The 15,961-nt window shown below is 33.7% G+C and overlaps 1 protein-coding gene across 7 annotated transcripts; it reads left to right on the top strand.

Annotated features, from left to right (window-relative positions):
- Positions 1-4,759: 4,759 nt before the first annotated feature.
- On the top strand, positions 4,760-11,807 carry LOC107814219 (protein root UVB sensitive 2, chloroplastic). 7 transcript variants are annotated; one of them, XM_075234147.1, is made up of 11 exons: positions 4,760-4,885; positions 5,040-5,145; positions 6,473-6,561; positions 6,857-6,941; positions 7,157-7,216; positions 7,331-7,424; positions 7,572-7,669; positions 8,351-8,530; positions 10,368-10,490; positions 10,568-10,997; positions 11,616-11,807. In XM_075234147.1, exons 2-10 carry the CDS (start codon positions 5,065-5,067, stop codon positions 10,991-10,993), a joined length of 1,236 nt encoding a protein of 411 aa, XP_075090248.1. In that variant the 5' UTR covers positions 4,760-4,885; positions 5,040-5,064; the 3' UTR covers positions 10,994-10,997; positions 11,616-11,807. The 7 variants fall into 7 exon arrangements, with proteins under 7 accessions (XP_075090248.1, XP_075090246.1, XP_075090244.1 ...); XM_075234145.1 differs by having other exon boundaries at positions 5,040-5,156; XM_075234143.1 differs by having other exon boundaries at positions 7,331-7,669.
- Positions 11,808-15,961: the final 4,154 nt, after the last annotated feature.

The following is a 15,961-nucleotide window of genomic DNA, read 5'->3' as shown; positions in this document are numbered from 1 at the left end:
GTGGACTATGATATTTGAGATGTATTGGGGGTGACGCACATGCTAGGTGACAGGCGTGTGTATGTACACCAAAGTGTTCATGATACGGATAGACTTTAGGCTACTATGAGACTTATTTGCTTATGTGCCTCGTTATATCCATATTTTCTCTACTTGTATGATTATTTGAGCTAGGATTCATGTTAGAAATCATGTCTAGGATATGCACTTAATTGTTTGGGACATGATAGGGCTATTCTTGTTGTTTTGAGCTATTTGCATTAATTTTAGACATAATCTCTGTCATGATACTATATTCGTGTATGATATCTGTCTCAGTACATTTTAATTATGATTTCTCACATGTTGTTGATACCTTATATGTGTAACACTGTTGAACTGAGTACTGTGATATGTGGTTAACTGAGACTTGAGAGATTGATGGGTGATGTGGGCTATTGAGTCGTATTTTGATTTATATTTGGATCGGGTTACACGCCGCAACAGGTTGATATTGGATCGGATTACATGCCGCAATGGTTATATTGGTTGTTGGCTTCTATTCGATTACCGCTTGAGCAAGGATCCTCTCCTCCGGAGTCTGATATTCATAGTGAGTGTAGGCACATTATTATATATTTGCTTTGGTAAGGGGTATTTATGCCAGGCACCCGTATAGTGCTGAGTGTAATTGTGAGTTTGATGGGAACGGGCACTTGTTCCCAGCATCATTAGCGTGCTGAGTGTGAGAAACCTGATAGCTTCATTGTGATGTTATTGATTTGACATGTATGTTTGACATGTAGGCATAAAGATATACTTTCTTCATGCTAGATGGTAAATGAATTGTCTTACCTGTTGCTGAAAGTTTATAAAATCACAGTTTTCTTGATAAACTCTTGTTTTAGTGATTTCAGTTATAATATGTGTTGCACTAGGAAAACATGATTAATTTTCCGTATTTGTGAACGACCAGAACATTTGTGAACGAGTAAAATATGATATCTCTTGAGTTGTTTTCTTTTGTTGTCATCATTTATCATGTGTTATTGATTATTGGTATTGGACACTGACCTTCTTTCGAGCTCGTCGTTGCTTTCAGCCTGAGGTTAGGCTTGTTGCTTATTGAGTATATAGGGTTCTGCACTTTGTGTGCAGATCCAAGTACTTCTAGTCGTGGTGGTTGCTAGAGCTGTGTCGGCACCAGTACTTGGGATACTACGAGGTAGCTACTATGTCGTTCGCAAACCTTGAAGCTCTCTTTTGTTTATTTTTGTTATCACTGTTTTATCATCCAGACAATTTATGTATTGAGGATTGATTTTGTCTTTTGAGATTTTGTTGCGCTCATGTACTCGTTGACACCGGGTCATTGGGATGGTTATAGTTGTGTTATTGTTGCTATTTTCAGATATCTTATGATTATTCCGTTGTTGAGATTATTAAGTTCTGTTAATTGAGTTTATTGTCATTGTGAAATTGTTGGCTTGCTTAGCAAGCGGTATTAGGCACTGTCACAGCTTCAGTGGGAGTTTGGGTCGTGATAATTTTATAAAAATAATTCAAAAAATTACCAAATCGTATCGAATAAATTTATATATGAAAATATATTACATGTTAAGTTTAAAAATCATAAAGCATTAAATTATTTTCCTTTGTGGGGAATATGAAAATTGCTACAAGACAACATGTAATTAATACCTAAATTCCCAACTCCCAAAACTATTCCGCTACTTCTATTAAAATAAAATTAATTCTAGCATCTTGAGTAGCAATGCACAAGGTATTCCAATTATCTTGAGTAGCAAGACACAAGATATTGGATATCTTTTAGATTTCTCTTGTTGGATACTTAATCTTTTAATAACTCTATTTTTGAGTCCCAACTTAATTAATATCTTTCTACTTGTGTAATTTATATTGCTCTTGTTTTTGCTTAATTTGTTTATGTTGTTATAAACTAGTGAGGCGAATCTAGATTTATTCTGAAAATCTTTTATTTTTTCTTGATTCATCACCCTTTAAATAGTAAAAATATCTAAAGAGTTTTGCCAAAGCCCTATACAAATTTTATTACGTTCTAACTTTTATTAGCTACTCTATATGATATTCTTAAGAAAAAATATCATAAATTAATCGAATCGTACAGTTTTTAAAGAAATCAAGGTAATTGGGATGGTTTTAAAAAGTCTAATTCTTGTGCAAAATAGAATAATCAAAAAATTAATGTGGTATAAATCTATCTATATCTATATTATTATAAAAGCACGAATAATTTATGCTAAATGTTAGATTACTAAAATATCCTCGAAACTTTGATAGACTTTTATATCCTTAATATTTTGAGTTAAAGGTGGATATAATTGTAATATTCCAAATATATTACCCAAGAATAGAATTCTTTCCAGATTAAAACTCCACATATGACGACAGCAAATTTCTACTCTACCAATACCTAGAACTTTTAGAATAACTACAACTGGTAAAGTTGGAAATAACTATGAATTTGGATAAACTTACTATACTTGTCACGATAAACAACTTGAATAAAAACTAATATTAAATATTATTGCATTCTTTAACCGACTTATAAATTTATTCGTATCATTTTGTAATTTTAAACTATTTAGTTCCAATTTATTATTTGATTATCACAACATTATTATGATTTGGTTTGCATTACATATATATAACTTCTATTTTAAGCAACTCATTATCTAACTTTAACAATTACTTATTTGTTAAAGTAATATTTGACATAAGATATTCGTGCAACGCACGAGCATAGAGACTAGTTATATTAAAAGCACAGGCCCTTAGCGAAATGTCATTCGCCTTTTTACCCTTTAAAAATAGATTTTACTTTGGATAAAATTATAATTAAACTATCTTCTTAATATTTAGAACTTAAAAATTCACGGAAATTTTGATTATTAAGTATTTCCTTATTTGAAGTATATACCTAAAATTTATGACTTAAAGGCAATTAATATTTTACCTTTAATAAATCATTAAAAAGGTCAAATATTTGGAAGGCCAGTACACAATTTTACGTCCATTTGAAGTAGTCAACAACTAGAGTAATTTTATTGAAGAACAATTCTACTAACATTTAGTATTTTCAACAAATTACATTAATTTATTCTCATTAAGTTGTAAGCTGACGTAAGAATAAAAATAAAACTATTAAATATATAGGAAAATAATATTTCACTCTTTTAGTCGTGTCTTCTTTTATCTATCCAGAAACTATTATAATAGCACGAAACTCCAACAGAAAATTGATCGATCATTTTATCATTTAAAAATATATATCATATTGGACAAAAAAGTCATTTAATTAGTATTTTCTTCAAGTAGTATTTAGAATGATGAAGTTAACTAAAATTTTAACTATTATATCTTTCCTTATTTAAAATATAGGAACTCATAACATTTAGGAATAATTTAATCCCAGTAAGATTTTACTTATATTAGTTAAATAAGTAAATTTTTACGATAATTTATTTTATAAATTATTATTTTATCAAAAACAATAATAATCCATATGACATTAGAAATTTTTCACTTCAAGATGCAAAGAGACTCTTAAATTAATTTTTTTATATATCCAAGTGCAAATAATGGCAAGAGGAAGAGACAAAAACTCGAAAATCAAATTGTACAGAAATCTAACTCCAGAGCTCAAGATATTGTCGGATTGCTAAAATTTTGAAGATCTAAGACTTGGGTTAACTTTAAAATTGTAAGTTTGATATCGTGTTAAATTATCAATATTTTTATTGGATTAGGAGCTTTTGGTTAATCTTTTTGTAGAAGATTTAAAAAGAGCTAAAAATATAAAAAAAATATAATATGCTAAGTAATTGAAACAGATAGATCAAAGAAGTTGATCTAAAATGACCTGACATTTTCACAGTTTGAATACATTATCTCTGCCTCAAAGTGTCTTATTATACGTATGAGTTAGTCAATATGATCATATTCAAGTGAAGTACATGTTATTTTTAAAAACGAAATTGAAATATTCAGACACTATACAATAGAAATTATTATATTTTAAAAATATTTACGAAGTACATTAAATTAGTTTGATAAAAATAATAGGTTTTTTATTTCAAGATCACAAAGAGGAGGCAATTAATGTGTAAATTAAAAAAAATAGTAGTTGCCTTATTTACTCTTTTTGGACTAATCATGGGAAAATATATTCTTTTATCTAGCATTAATTGGAAATCACGTGTCTCAATTATAAGCTATGGCGTTAACTACTATGCGAGAGCGTATTTGTTATTTAGGTTGCTAGCTAATGTAAAAAATATTAATAGCTATTGTCAACTCAAGTAATTCCTTTTTAAGAAAATATTTTATCAAAAATATTATCGTGAAGTTTCGCAATTATGGCATCGATAAATCTATATGGGTGATAGCAATAGCATGTAATTGAAAATAAATATCAAGCTAGAAAAATGCGTGACTAATATTATCCATCATAATTGAGCTAAAGGAAGTAAAAGCGTTACTCAACATAATCTCTTTATCCTGATAATAATCATATCTACTTATAAAATATGGTGCGAGAACCTAAAGTTATTCCTAATAAAATTTCAAATAAAAATGTATATGAGGACTTTTATAAAGCAGAGATCTCCTTCCTTTATTCAAGAATTTGCTTTTAAAAAAATTATTTGATAAATCATACAATGAAAACATTTACTATATAATTTTAAAAAATTAGATTAATTGGTGCGAGGTACATGTGCAACGCGCGTACTCTATAACTCAACCCATACCTAGCCTCTCCCGCGTCCGGTAGTATAGCTGCCCATATCCCCAACTTCCCGGCGGAACTCTGTCTCTCTCTTTCTTCTCATAATAATACCGTTTGTTCCAAATGAAAATACTGGTAACTCTCTCGCTTATCCTTGTTTTTATTGTCTTATTTAGTTTTTTTTCTATTCCATTTCTTCGCAGTTAGTTACTTCAAGACTGGGGACATTTTCTTTTTATTAGTCTCCCTTTCATTTTAAAATTTTTGGGTGAAATTTCTGCTGGAGAAGATAAAGATGCAAAGAAAAGAAGCAGATGAGCTGCCGCCTCAGGTGCCAATTTCTTGGGTCGAAATCTCCAGTTCGGTTTCTCGCCAATACCAATTTGAACCTGATGGTAAGCTGTCGGTAAGTTCTCCTTTCTTTTGCCAGAGAATTCCCCACTTTTTTATGTTTTATTGCTCGTTATAGTAACCAATGTACCAGTAAAACGAAGAAAAAAACATTGACCCAGTTAGGTAATTGCACTACGTAACGCCATTAGTGATATTTCAATAAATGTCCATTTCAAACTTTGGCTGCACAAGGAATTGGGTTAATGGGATTGGTTGCGGGGCTGTGTGGAAAGGTTTGGAAATTGAACATGTTCTTCTTTAATAGGTACCCAGTAAATTAAACTACCGGTTAGTTAAAAGACAATTGCACTCTCATAACTATTATCTGAGCAAAGCTAACTTTACTGCTCCTAAACCTTAAGTAATATTAATTGAACTTGAATTTCCCATTTACCCTTTGTCAGGGGCGGACACACATGGGTAGAAGCCTTCCTCGGAAAAAAATTAAATGTTTATACTAATATTTTGCAAAAATGAAGCAATATATATAATAACGACACCGTTTCCTGGCAAAGAGTACTTCTTGGTCCACTAGTCAAGCTCGTATTTGGGCTTGTAAAGATCGTAGATTCGAGGTTGGACCTAGACATTCTCTTTTTGAACATTTTTGAGCGAGCTTTTTTGTTAAAAATGTTAGGCTAAGGAGAATCAAATCTACACCTCCCTTTGCAATAATATTCAACTAAACCATTGGACCAAGGCTTTCAACTTGTGGGAAAATGATATTAAATAATACTTATTTATTTATTCTATTTATATAAATACAACACCGCTTACAAAAAGTTCTGCGCACGCCCCTGCCCTTTATGACAAGCTTCTATAGCTACACAAATGTTATGCCATGTTTAAGATCATAAGTTTTAAAACTCTTATTGCCACACAAATATATGACAAATTTAAGACAACAAGTTTCGAAAATCTTCCTCTTTTTGTTAAACTCCAAGCCCAGTCAAACCCATATAAATTGAAATAGAGAGAGTAATACTTTTGAGGGGTTATAAACATCTTGAGCATGTTAATGAGTATATATTATATCCCAGTGATAGGTATTCTATACTGGTTCTTTTTCCTTGCTGCCTGAATGTTCCACTGGACATAGTATGTACATTTTCCTTGTCATCTCCATTTATCAGAAGTTTATTGCACCTGAAATAGAGACTTGCCACTCTGTACTATGTCATCCTTGTCCTGTTAATATATCAAAAAAGTACTTCACTTGCATCTCAATAGAGACTTACTACCATGCACTAAGTTTTCCTTATCATGTTAATTAGTCAAAAGACTTTACTTGCCTTTCAAATAGACACTTACTTCAATGTCTCTTTACAGGTCAAGATGGTTGATGACTCAAGACCAGTTGCACAGAGAATGGTTGAATCCTTTCTGAATAAATTTTTTCCATCTGGTTATCCTTATAGGTATGGATTTCTTAGAAATCATTTCTCAACAGTTGTAGTTTCTCATAAGCTTCATGAATAAAGGGCAGCCCGGTGCACTAAGCTCCCGCTATGCATGGAGTCCGGGGAAGGGCCGGACCACAAGGGTCTATTGTATGCAGTCTTACCCTGCATTTCTGCAAGAGGCTGTTTCCGCGACTTGAACCCGTGACCTCCTGGTCAAATGACAACAACTTTACCGGTTACGCCAAGGCTCCCCTTCGTATAAGCTTCATGAATATGTAATGTAAATAGCTGCTCTTGATTGCTTCTGCAGTGTGAATGAGGGCTATCTGAGATACACACAATTTCGAGCACTGCAACACTTCACAAGTGCAGCATTATCTGTTTTGTCGACTCAGGTCTTCTTCTAACTATGGAGAATCTTACAGACTGCTAAATTTTTTGCGGCCTCATAAAAATTTTTAAACTGTACTATCTTCAAAACAAAAAACACGCACTCAGAGACAAACACTATATTATATAGTGCTGGCTGAAATTGCCTTTTGCTCTTAATACCTAAATACATAATACATCCGTTAAAATGATGGTATTTTTAAGTATTACTCCTTTGCAGTCACTGCTATTTGCTGCAGGCTTGCGTCCTACACCTGCTCAGGCAACTGCAGTGAGCTGGGTAAGTTTTTTATCTAGTTGGCAGACTTAACACAGCTCCTTAATTATTTTGTTCATTTCCCTTTCCCTTTCCCTTTTTTTGGAGGTATGTTACGATTGTTTTGTTTATTTACAGATATTAAAGGATGGCATGCAGCATGTGGGAAAGCTAATATGTAGCAACTTGGGTGCACGGATGGATTCTGAGCCTAAACGTTGGAGAATTTTAGGTTTACATGATGTCCATGGAGCACTGTGCTATGCTGTGATTCTGCTTATTTTTTTAAAGGAGTTGTTACTGCACGAATTGATTCTATTACTTGCATTTCTCTGTCACATTATAAAGATTTTAATTATATTAGCTTTCTATACTGCAGCTGATGTTTTGTATGACTTGGGGACTGGTTTAGAAGTTATGTCTCCTTTATGCCCACATCTGTTTCTTGAAGTAGCCGGCCTTGGCAATTTCGCAAAGGTAAGTTTCTCTGCGTACTAATAAAGAGGAGGATTGATTGGACTATTCAGGGAGATCTATAAACTTATGAACGACATTGATCCGATGTAGATTGTATTATACATTTATTTCTTGTTACTCTGTCTATTCCTCTGGCAGACATGATTTTCCTTCTTTTTTTTCTCATTCGAAAGTTCTCCCCCATTATCCTGAATTGATAAATAGTATTCTTTTAACAGCGTTTTTTTTGTTTTGTTTCATAGAGCAGGAGCAAAAAATACTGCTCAATATATATGATACAAGAATAGATCTATCGAGAAGTTGATCTTATGTACACTATATACCACCTTTTTTTCGTTCATCATTACACTTTATATATGAAGAATAATAGGATTGAAAAATTTGTATAGAGGAAACAGGAATTCCCAGAACTCTGAGCGAATGACACGACTTACTCTAACATCGCAATTTCTTTTATGATAAAATCTCCCTTGAAAGAGTAATATTTCTTCTTTTGGAGTAGTGTTCATTTACTTTCTCTATCTATGAAAGAAATATTATTAGTCAAAGCTTAACTATGGTATATTTTGAAAATTGTAAATTATCTAAGCTTCTGTTCTGTGATTTTGTGAGATACTTGTTGCCAGCAATGTTAACGAACCTATTTTTTTTAAAATAGAAAAATTTATTTGGAGTTGTCAGGGAATGGCAGTTGTTGCAGCTAGAGCAACAAGATTGCCGATATATTCTTCATTTGCCAAAGAAGGAAATCTTAGTGATCTGTTTGCTAAAGGCGAGGCTATTTCCACTCTTTTTAATGTTCTTGGACTCGGAGCAGGAATTCACTTAGCATCTACTATTTGTTCATCAATGCAGGGAAAGGTACTGTTTTATTAGCACTAAAGGTGTATTATCTACATTTCTTTTATTCAGCTTTGACCCCTTTTCTATCGGAAACAGCCTTGCTGTCCTTCTAGGGTAGGGGTAAGGCTGCGTATATCTCACCCTCCCCAGACCCCACTTGTGGGAAAATACTGGGCTTCTTGTTGTTGTTGTTGTTGCTTTGACCCTTTTATAGGGCTTCCAAATCATGTTTAAACTAGGAGTATTAAACTTTGATGCGATTATAAAATCCACTATGCAGAATTGTTGGTTTGACATCACTGTGAACTGTTAACTATGCCATGTGTTACTTTGATGAATAGACACCTGGTGTTGTAACTCTGGTACTTATAGGAGTAGTGCACTCCAGTGATTAAAAAAGCGCTCGCTTCCTCGCTTTAAGCGAGAAGCGATGCGAAGCGACTCAGTGCCCGCTTCACATGGGTGAAGCGACTCAGGTATAAAAAAGCGACCGCTTCCCACTAAAAAGCGAGAAGCGACCAAGCGATGCGATGCGATGCGAAGGAAGCGACCGCTTCTTTGTTTTTAAAGAGACCCAGGCTATTTAATTAAAAACGAAGTTGTTATGTCTTTTATTCTTCAACTTCAAGTTCAAGTCTTCAACAGCAACAGGTATGTTCTGATTTTCCTCCTCCTCCTTCTTCTTCTTCTTCTTTCACTGTTTCAACGTCCAAATAGCAGCGAAATGCTGGCGAATTTTTTTTTCTACCTTCGATTCTTTCTCAGAATTGATGCCAATCCTTGGGTTCTTCTTTTCTCTGCCCAGTTTTTAACAGAGAAAAACTGCCCTTCCTCTAATTTTTATATCCTTTACATTGAAGTATTGAATATTTGCTTACAATTACATGTGTTGTCTATGCAGTATTTATTTTAATTTTTTTTTTTTAAATTCCGCTTCACTTCAAAAATGCGAGCGCTTCGCTTCTCGCTTTAAGCGAAATGGGGGTTGTCGCTTTTCCTCGCTTCACGCTCTTCACAACACTGGTGCACTCATGGTATGGCTCCAGCTTACAGGAGCTGCAAGGTTTTCCCTGTTTTTTCTGGCGGTAGCATGAAGAGTTCACAATTTAAAGCTATGGCAAGTAAGATTCTTTAGATAGTCCATGAAGCAGATATAAAGGATAAGACATACAGCATATTTAAATGGTAATCTTTGAAACATACTTATACTAGTGTTTGTTATGTGTATATGGAGAGAGAGTATAGAGAAAAGGGAAGTGCAAAAGTGTGGCAGGAGAAAATGTCATTTAGAAGGTTGGAGAATTTTATCTTTAGAGCCTACTGATAATGCTTCTGAAAGTAGTAATCAAGTAAGAGTGATGGTAACATCAGTTATATTGGTTGTCATATTCTTTTTGTTGATGTCATCTTAGCGTTAGCTGAGTCTGAGCTTTGTACCTAAGTTAATGAAATCCCATGTATGCTTCTCTCTGTAGCTATCTAAATTTATTTTCCTTTGTTGTGCTTACAAACCTCAAGCTGGTAGAAGTACAAGAAGAATTTGTGTCCTAAGATGTCCAAAATCACATTGACTTGTAAAAGTTACTAGACATTCTCGGTATATCTGCTTCCCAAACCTCAAAGATGAGTAAAATGAAATTGTAGGAACTTTTGTTCCAGGGGTCCTTTGGCTTCTATTCCCTGCTGAGCTCAGTTTTTACCAGAGCATGGTAATACAATCATGTAGACTGTTTAGCCCAATTACTTGTAGAGAACGCACGAAAGTGGCTTGTCGTGTAAGGTTCACAGGGTTGAGTTGTTACCGTAGTTGATTAGAGGGTCCTTTCTGATTCTGAAAATATTGAATACCCTGCAGTTGGTTGTTGCGCCGCTGCTGTCTATTATACACGTTTACAGTGTCTGTGAAGAAATGCGAGCTACTCCTGTCAACACATTAAATTCGCAGAGAACTGCAATGATTGTTGCCGAATTTGTGAAGGTACATATCTAAAGTTGCAAAGGTGAGACAGATCGAATACCATCTCAATTAACTGAGTTCTCCATTATATTATCTAGACTGGAAAAATCTCAAGTCCTGCTGACCTAAGATATCAAGAAGATCTCGTATTTCCTGGAAGGCTGATAGAAGATGCTGGAAATGTAAAGGTGGGAAGGTCTCTGCATGAAGTAGTTAGCCCTTCAAAGCTGCGACAATTTAAAGAAACATTTCCGGAGGAGAAGTTCCTTTTAAACCGTGGAAGTAGATGGACTGATATGATACTGGAGCACGATGCAACTGGTGAAGATGCACTGAGGGGTTGGATGGTTGCTGCTTATGCTTCAGATATGGAACGATTAGCTAGGGAACCAAGTACAAATATCTCACAGGAGGCTTATGAGAAGATGAATTCTGTGTTCTCCCCATTTGTAGCTGAGCTGCAGGCAAAAGGGTGGCATACTGATCGATTTCTTGATGGTACTGGAAGTCGTTTTGTGTTTTAGTTCTGTAAGTATCAAATTCTTGGTACTTTGTTATCCTCTTACATCGGTATAGTATATTGTCACGAAGACACAAGATTCACTGCATCATTTAGGAAGACTTTGGAGAAAGTGTGTCTTGTGAAAGCAATACAAATCTCTTACTACTGAGACAAAATGTAAGCAAGAGACTATTTTTTTTTTTCCTTTCAAAACACGCACAATTTGTTTAAGGTGGCAATGTCCATGAAAAAATAGCATGGTTTTCCTCTGATCGCTATATCAAAAAGGCTTTTGATAATTCCAATTTATTGGGAGTTCAATGGGCGCTGTGTGGACTAAGTGTTCACTATTATGGTGTAGTTTTATCTATAGCCACTTTGCGAACTGTTTTTCTCAAGGATTTCCCTACCACCAACCCTCAAAAATCTCCCCTTTGGACTTTCTCGCATTTAGGTGTGGCTTATTTCCTCTTTTTAGTCTTCCTATACACTGGCAATTATTTTAAAAAGGTGCAGACCGGTGTTACCTTTTTTTAAAGTGTTAAAACCAATTGGATATCTGATGATATATTTAGTATTATTATCGCAAAATTTGCACATTGTGGGAACTGACAATTGCATTTGCGTCTCTTTTTTGGTTGCAGCAAGTACATGTCCTGTGGGGATAGCTGAAAACTAGAAGTAGATGATGAATGGAAGTACAAGAGGGGATGAAGCGTATTTTAGACTTCCAAACGTTTTTTTATATATAAATAAAGGAAGTATTATATTAATGAGGTTCTGTTATGAAATATTATCTTATATAATATAGTGGATGTCTATAACTCCTAAAGAAATTACTCTCACTACTCTTTTTCATTAACCTCTCATTATTTCTTATCATTATAGTTGTAACTCCTACATCTACATAACCTCCTCCATGATCTTCCCTCATGATCTCAATAGTTAATATCATGTTCATGACATCCTTTTTATTACCTCAATATCATTCTATAAATAAAAGGTTTGGGCATCACATTGTACACACTTGGAAAAATACTTGATGAAATAAGAAAGCTCTTTCTTCCTCTCTACATTTATTGTTTTTCCTTGTTTCGTATTGTTACTTTAAGCTTAGTTTCTTAACACGTTATCAGCACCACGTAGCACTAACAAGTGAGAAGATAACTTATTTGATGATGGAATTATGAATGGCCGACAACCTTCAATCAATTTGGTTGAACCTATGGAAATCTGTGCATCTCGTATGCCATATCAATGTTCTGTTTGCTTCTATTATACAGGGAGTATCATTTTTCAATTGCCATGAATTCTGCAATTAACTTGCGTTAATATTTAAGACTTGGTCTAGTTTGTGTTACTTAACAATTTAGTTTCATTTTTGCAGATGTATATATATTGAGTACCTCTGCTTTCGAGTAGCAAATAAGAGCATATTTCGATGCCTTGACATCATCTCCCATATGTATTTCTCCGACAGTTTGCAAGCCAAGATTATGGAACTGTTAACTATTGAGAAGGTTTCTAATTAATATTAAAAATAAAAAGAATTTAAATTTATTTTGTGGTCAAAATAAATTTTGTATGACTAAGATAGTTCTATTCCCTTTATATTTGATCATGTGATTGTTCGTGGAAAAGATCCATGCGAACTCTTACTAAGTCCGGGCAAAAAATAACTGATCATTAGAAAGTAGTATATCATGATAGGCTCAAGGGTGAGTTCATTTTGGCTTATTATGCCATTGTATGAGAATAAGTCATTGGGTTTAATTTCTGGTGCACCATGATAATAAGAGTTGGGTTCGAATCCTAACTCATTATGGCCTAACATGTCTTTATAAGGGTAAGGTATTGGGTTTGAGTCTCAATGCACCATATTGATGATATAATGATGACTAAAGAAAAATAATGTATTTTTCATGAAAAAATATGAAGTTTGTCCCACTTGATTTGCTCCATTCATTAAGTGAATGTGATAGCGGTGCATAATAAGTCTAAATGAAGACAAGTGGTTGACCAATGAATGTGGGTGTGCCAAATATCAAAATAATAATAGTTATCATTATGGTAATTGTAAAAAGGAGAACAATAAGATTTCTGAAAATAATCCTTCAAAGGTGAAGGAAATGTGTATCAATGTGACATGTAAATATGAGGCAATCCATTCCTTGAAAATATGACTTGTGATAAACATGGTAAATGCACACTCATTTATGAAAGTGAATGTGAAAATATACATATGTGATACAAATTATGCATAAAAATGTGCTTATGCATAGTTGAATAAATACTACAACATACCTCTACGGGAGGTTTGAGAGAAATAAATATAATGAACATTACTATGTGGCTACAAGAATATGTCATTGGTCGCGTACATGTGGTACGCTAAAAATATTTTGTCATGCCTTATAAAAAGTTATTAAAGGACAAATTAAGCAAGAAATGATTTTACTTATGATGATTTTGACCATGACAATACTAATATAATTTTTTCTATGGAGGAGATATTTAACACTTGGATGGTGTGATAAAAGATCGTGTAGTATAAAATTAATTGAGAGCTCCGAAAGAGCGAATTTATTTCTACCCGAATAAATAAAATTATTCATGGCATTGGTGGTAGTAAGTCTCAAAAGGAACTTTTTGAGTTTCAAAGGTATTAGCCAAAGTGGTTAGCATTTGAGACTAAAGATGAAAGGAAGATTGAACATCTTTATATTACTATAATCATACCGGGTAAATATAAAAGGCTACCCGATTTTTTTTCTATTTGTACTACACATATATAAGCATGATGATGAAATCACATGCCACAAGTAAACTAGAAGTTTACTGAAACAAATATTAGTTGGCATGACCGGTTGGCCATCCCGGTTCAATTGATGCGAAAGTTAAGGTTGGGATTGAATCCATTAATTTCTGGAATAAATAAAAGGTGATAAATATATGGGCTCAGTCACCTGCCATGTGGATCGTTTATTATTATATAATTTTAATAGATGCATCTATTGTATGGTCACATGTGTGTTTGTTATCAACTTACAATTTTGCTTTTACAAGGTTGCTTGCTCAAATTATTAGAGCACAGTTCTAGAATATAAATTATGATGAGTTATCTTGATAATACTGATTTAAATCCAAGTTGGTTTAATAGAAATTGTATGCCTCCAATTATAGCTAAACCATTGGTTATGAGAACAAAACTCCCAAATAGAAATTTGATATGAGATGTATTATTTAATATACAACAGTACTTGTACGCATCTAGCCAAGTTATGATCAATTATCCCCCTGATAGGCTCAGGAACCAAATTATTTTCATCTAGAAATATGAATGTGCTATATGATTTAATTATTCCACCACAATGCACAAAGATAGGTTCTCAAAGAATGTTGGGGATATGTGTTGATGATCCCAATATTAGGGGGAAAAATGGGCAGCTTAAAAAGTGATACGTGGAATGAATTATTATAAATACATCTAGATCCTCGTATAAGAAAATGTGAACTTGAAGTTCAAGTGATAATTCATTTGTAAAATATTGTCAGGGGCATTTACTGACCCAAAGCTAAATGTTATATTTCAGCTGCTAAATACTCCAAATAGAATAAACCCATGATGAACATAGTCTATGGAAAGCATGAAGCATAATAGACTAATCGGTTCCAAAGATAAAATTCCTTGAAGAAGGAGAGAAGCAAGTGCTCTAAAAGAGCACCACGACATAACACGTCATAGGACCTCACGGGAGAGACTCAAGTACCTGAAAATAATAAGATAAAAAGATCTCAATAAGTTATGTCTTTATTGGGTAATAATGGAACCGATATAAAATGATCGTCGACGATATTATTGATACAACGCTAAATATTATTAAGGTTGCTGAATTTTGTACCTTATATGCTCATCCTTCTGTATCTTAATGTATGTGCCAAGGTTTCTTATTTTAATCGTGTAAAGGTTTGATGGCAGTCCTTCGTAGCTCTGCTCCGGCGTTCCTCTTATCTCAGAAGTAGTAGGTTGTAGCACACGTCATGCCTTGTGGTAAGTCAATATTCCTTCTCATTTGGATCCCCACCCTTTAGGTGAAAATGGACACGCTGCCCATCAGACCAGATAAGCTTGTTTGTCAAATAGTGTCATTTACTTTATATAACATTATAACTGTTTAGACACACTATTTATATGTCTATTTAGTAAAATTTTCCGGCTAAATGACACCGTTTCGACTAACTTGCATCCAAGGGCGGAGGGAGAATAGGAGCTACGGGTTCGGCCGAACTCAGTGGCTTTGGTGCAAATTATATATTTGTCTTAAGAAATTCATTGAATATGTATAAATTATTAATTTAAAACTCAATAACTTAAAAAAATTTAAATTCCGAACTCATAAATTTCATATCTGGCTCCGCCTCCGATTAAAAATGATAATATTTGACATGCACTTCTTCAAATGTTCTTTGTCTTCAAACAAAGATTGCAGGCTTATTTCCCGCAAAGAAGTGTTTGACCTCAAAATAAGAGTTTCAAATTATTTTCTTTACGTGTGCGACCTTTTCTGTACATTCTTGGAAACATTAGGTGTGTGTTTTATTTCTTACGATATTGCTATAGGAATCACAAGTTGAACCCCATTGTCTCTTTATTTACCATCAATACATCATTTATTGTATTATCTAGGGGTGGCAAATGGGCTGGATTTGGGCTGATAAAGATGGGTTGACTCATTAAATGAGTCATTGCCCAACCTTACCCTAAGTTTACTTGAGTTAAGATGTACTTGGTCAAGATGAGTTAAACAATGGATTATAACCCAACCCATCCAAATTTACCCAAATCTTTACAATATTCTCAACTTTTAAAGAAGCATATATAAAATATTCTCACATATATAACAATAAGTTTTATTTTTCGTAAATATCATTCTGGAATGGTTTATGATGACAAAGTTTTTTGTTTTTCCTTTTTTCCCTGTTGCTTCTT

This window comes from Nicotiana tabacum, chromosome 17, assembly GCF_000715075.1.
Source record: "Nicotiana tabacum cultivar K326 chromosome 17, ASM71507v2, whole genome shotgun sequence".
Taxonomy (NCBI): Eukaryota; Viridiplantae; Streptophyta; class Magnoliopsida; order Solanales; family Solanaceae; genus Nicotiana; species Nicotiana tabacum.
This window is presented reverse-complemented; position numbering and strand designations above follow the sequence as displayed.

Bases quoted from the DNA above. Each gene is read 5' to 3' on its own strand.
- LOC107814219 (XM_075234141.1), top strand. The intron at 7,217-7,330 runs GTAAGTTTTTTA...GTTTATTTACAG, and splicing joins AGGCAACTGCAGTGAGCTGG to ATATTAAAGGATGGCATGCA. The intron at 7,670-8,350 runs GTAAGTTTCTCT...TGGAGTTGTCAG, and splicing joins GCCTTGGCAATTTCGCAAAG to GGAATGGCAGTTGTTGCAGC.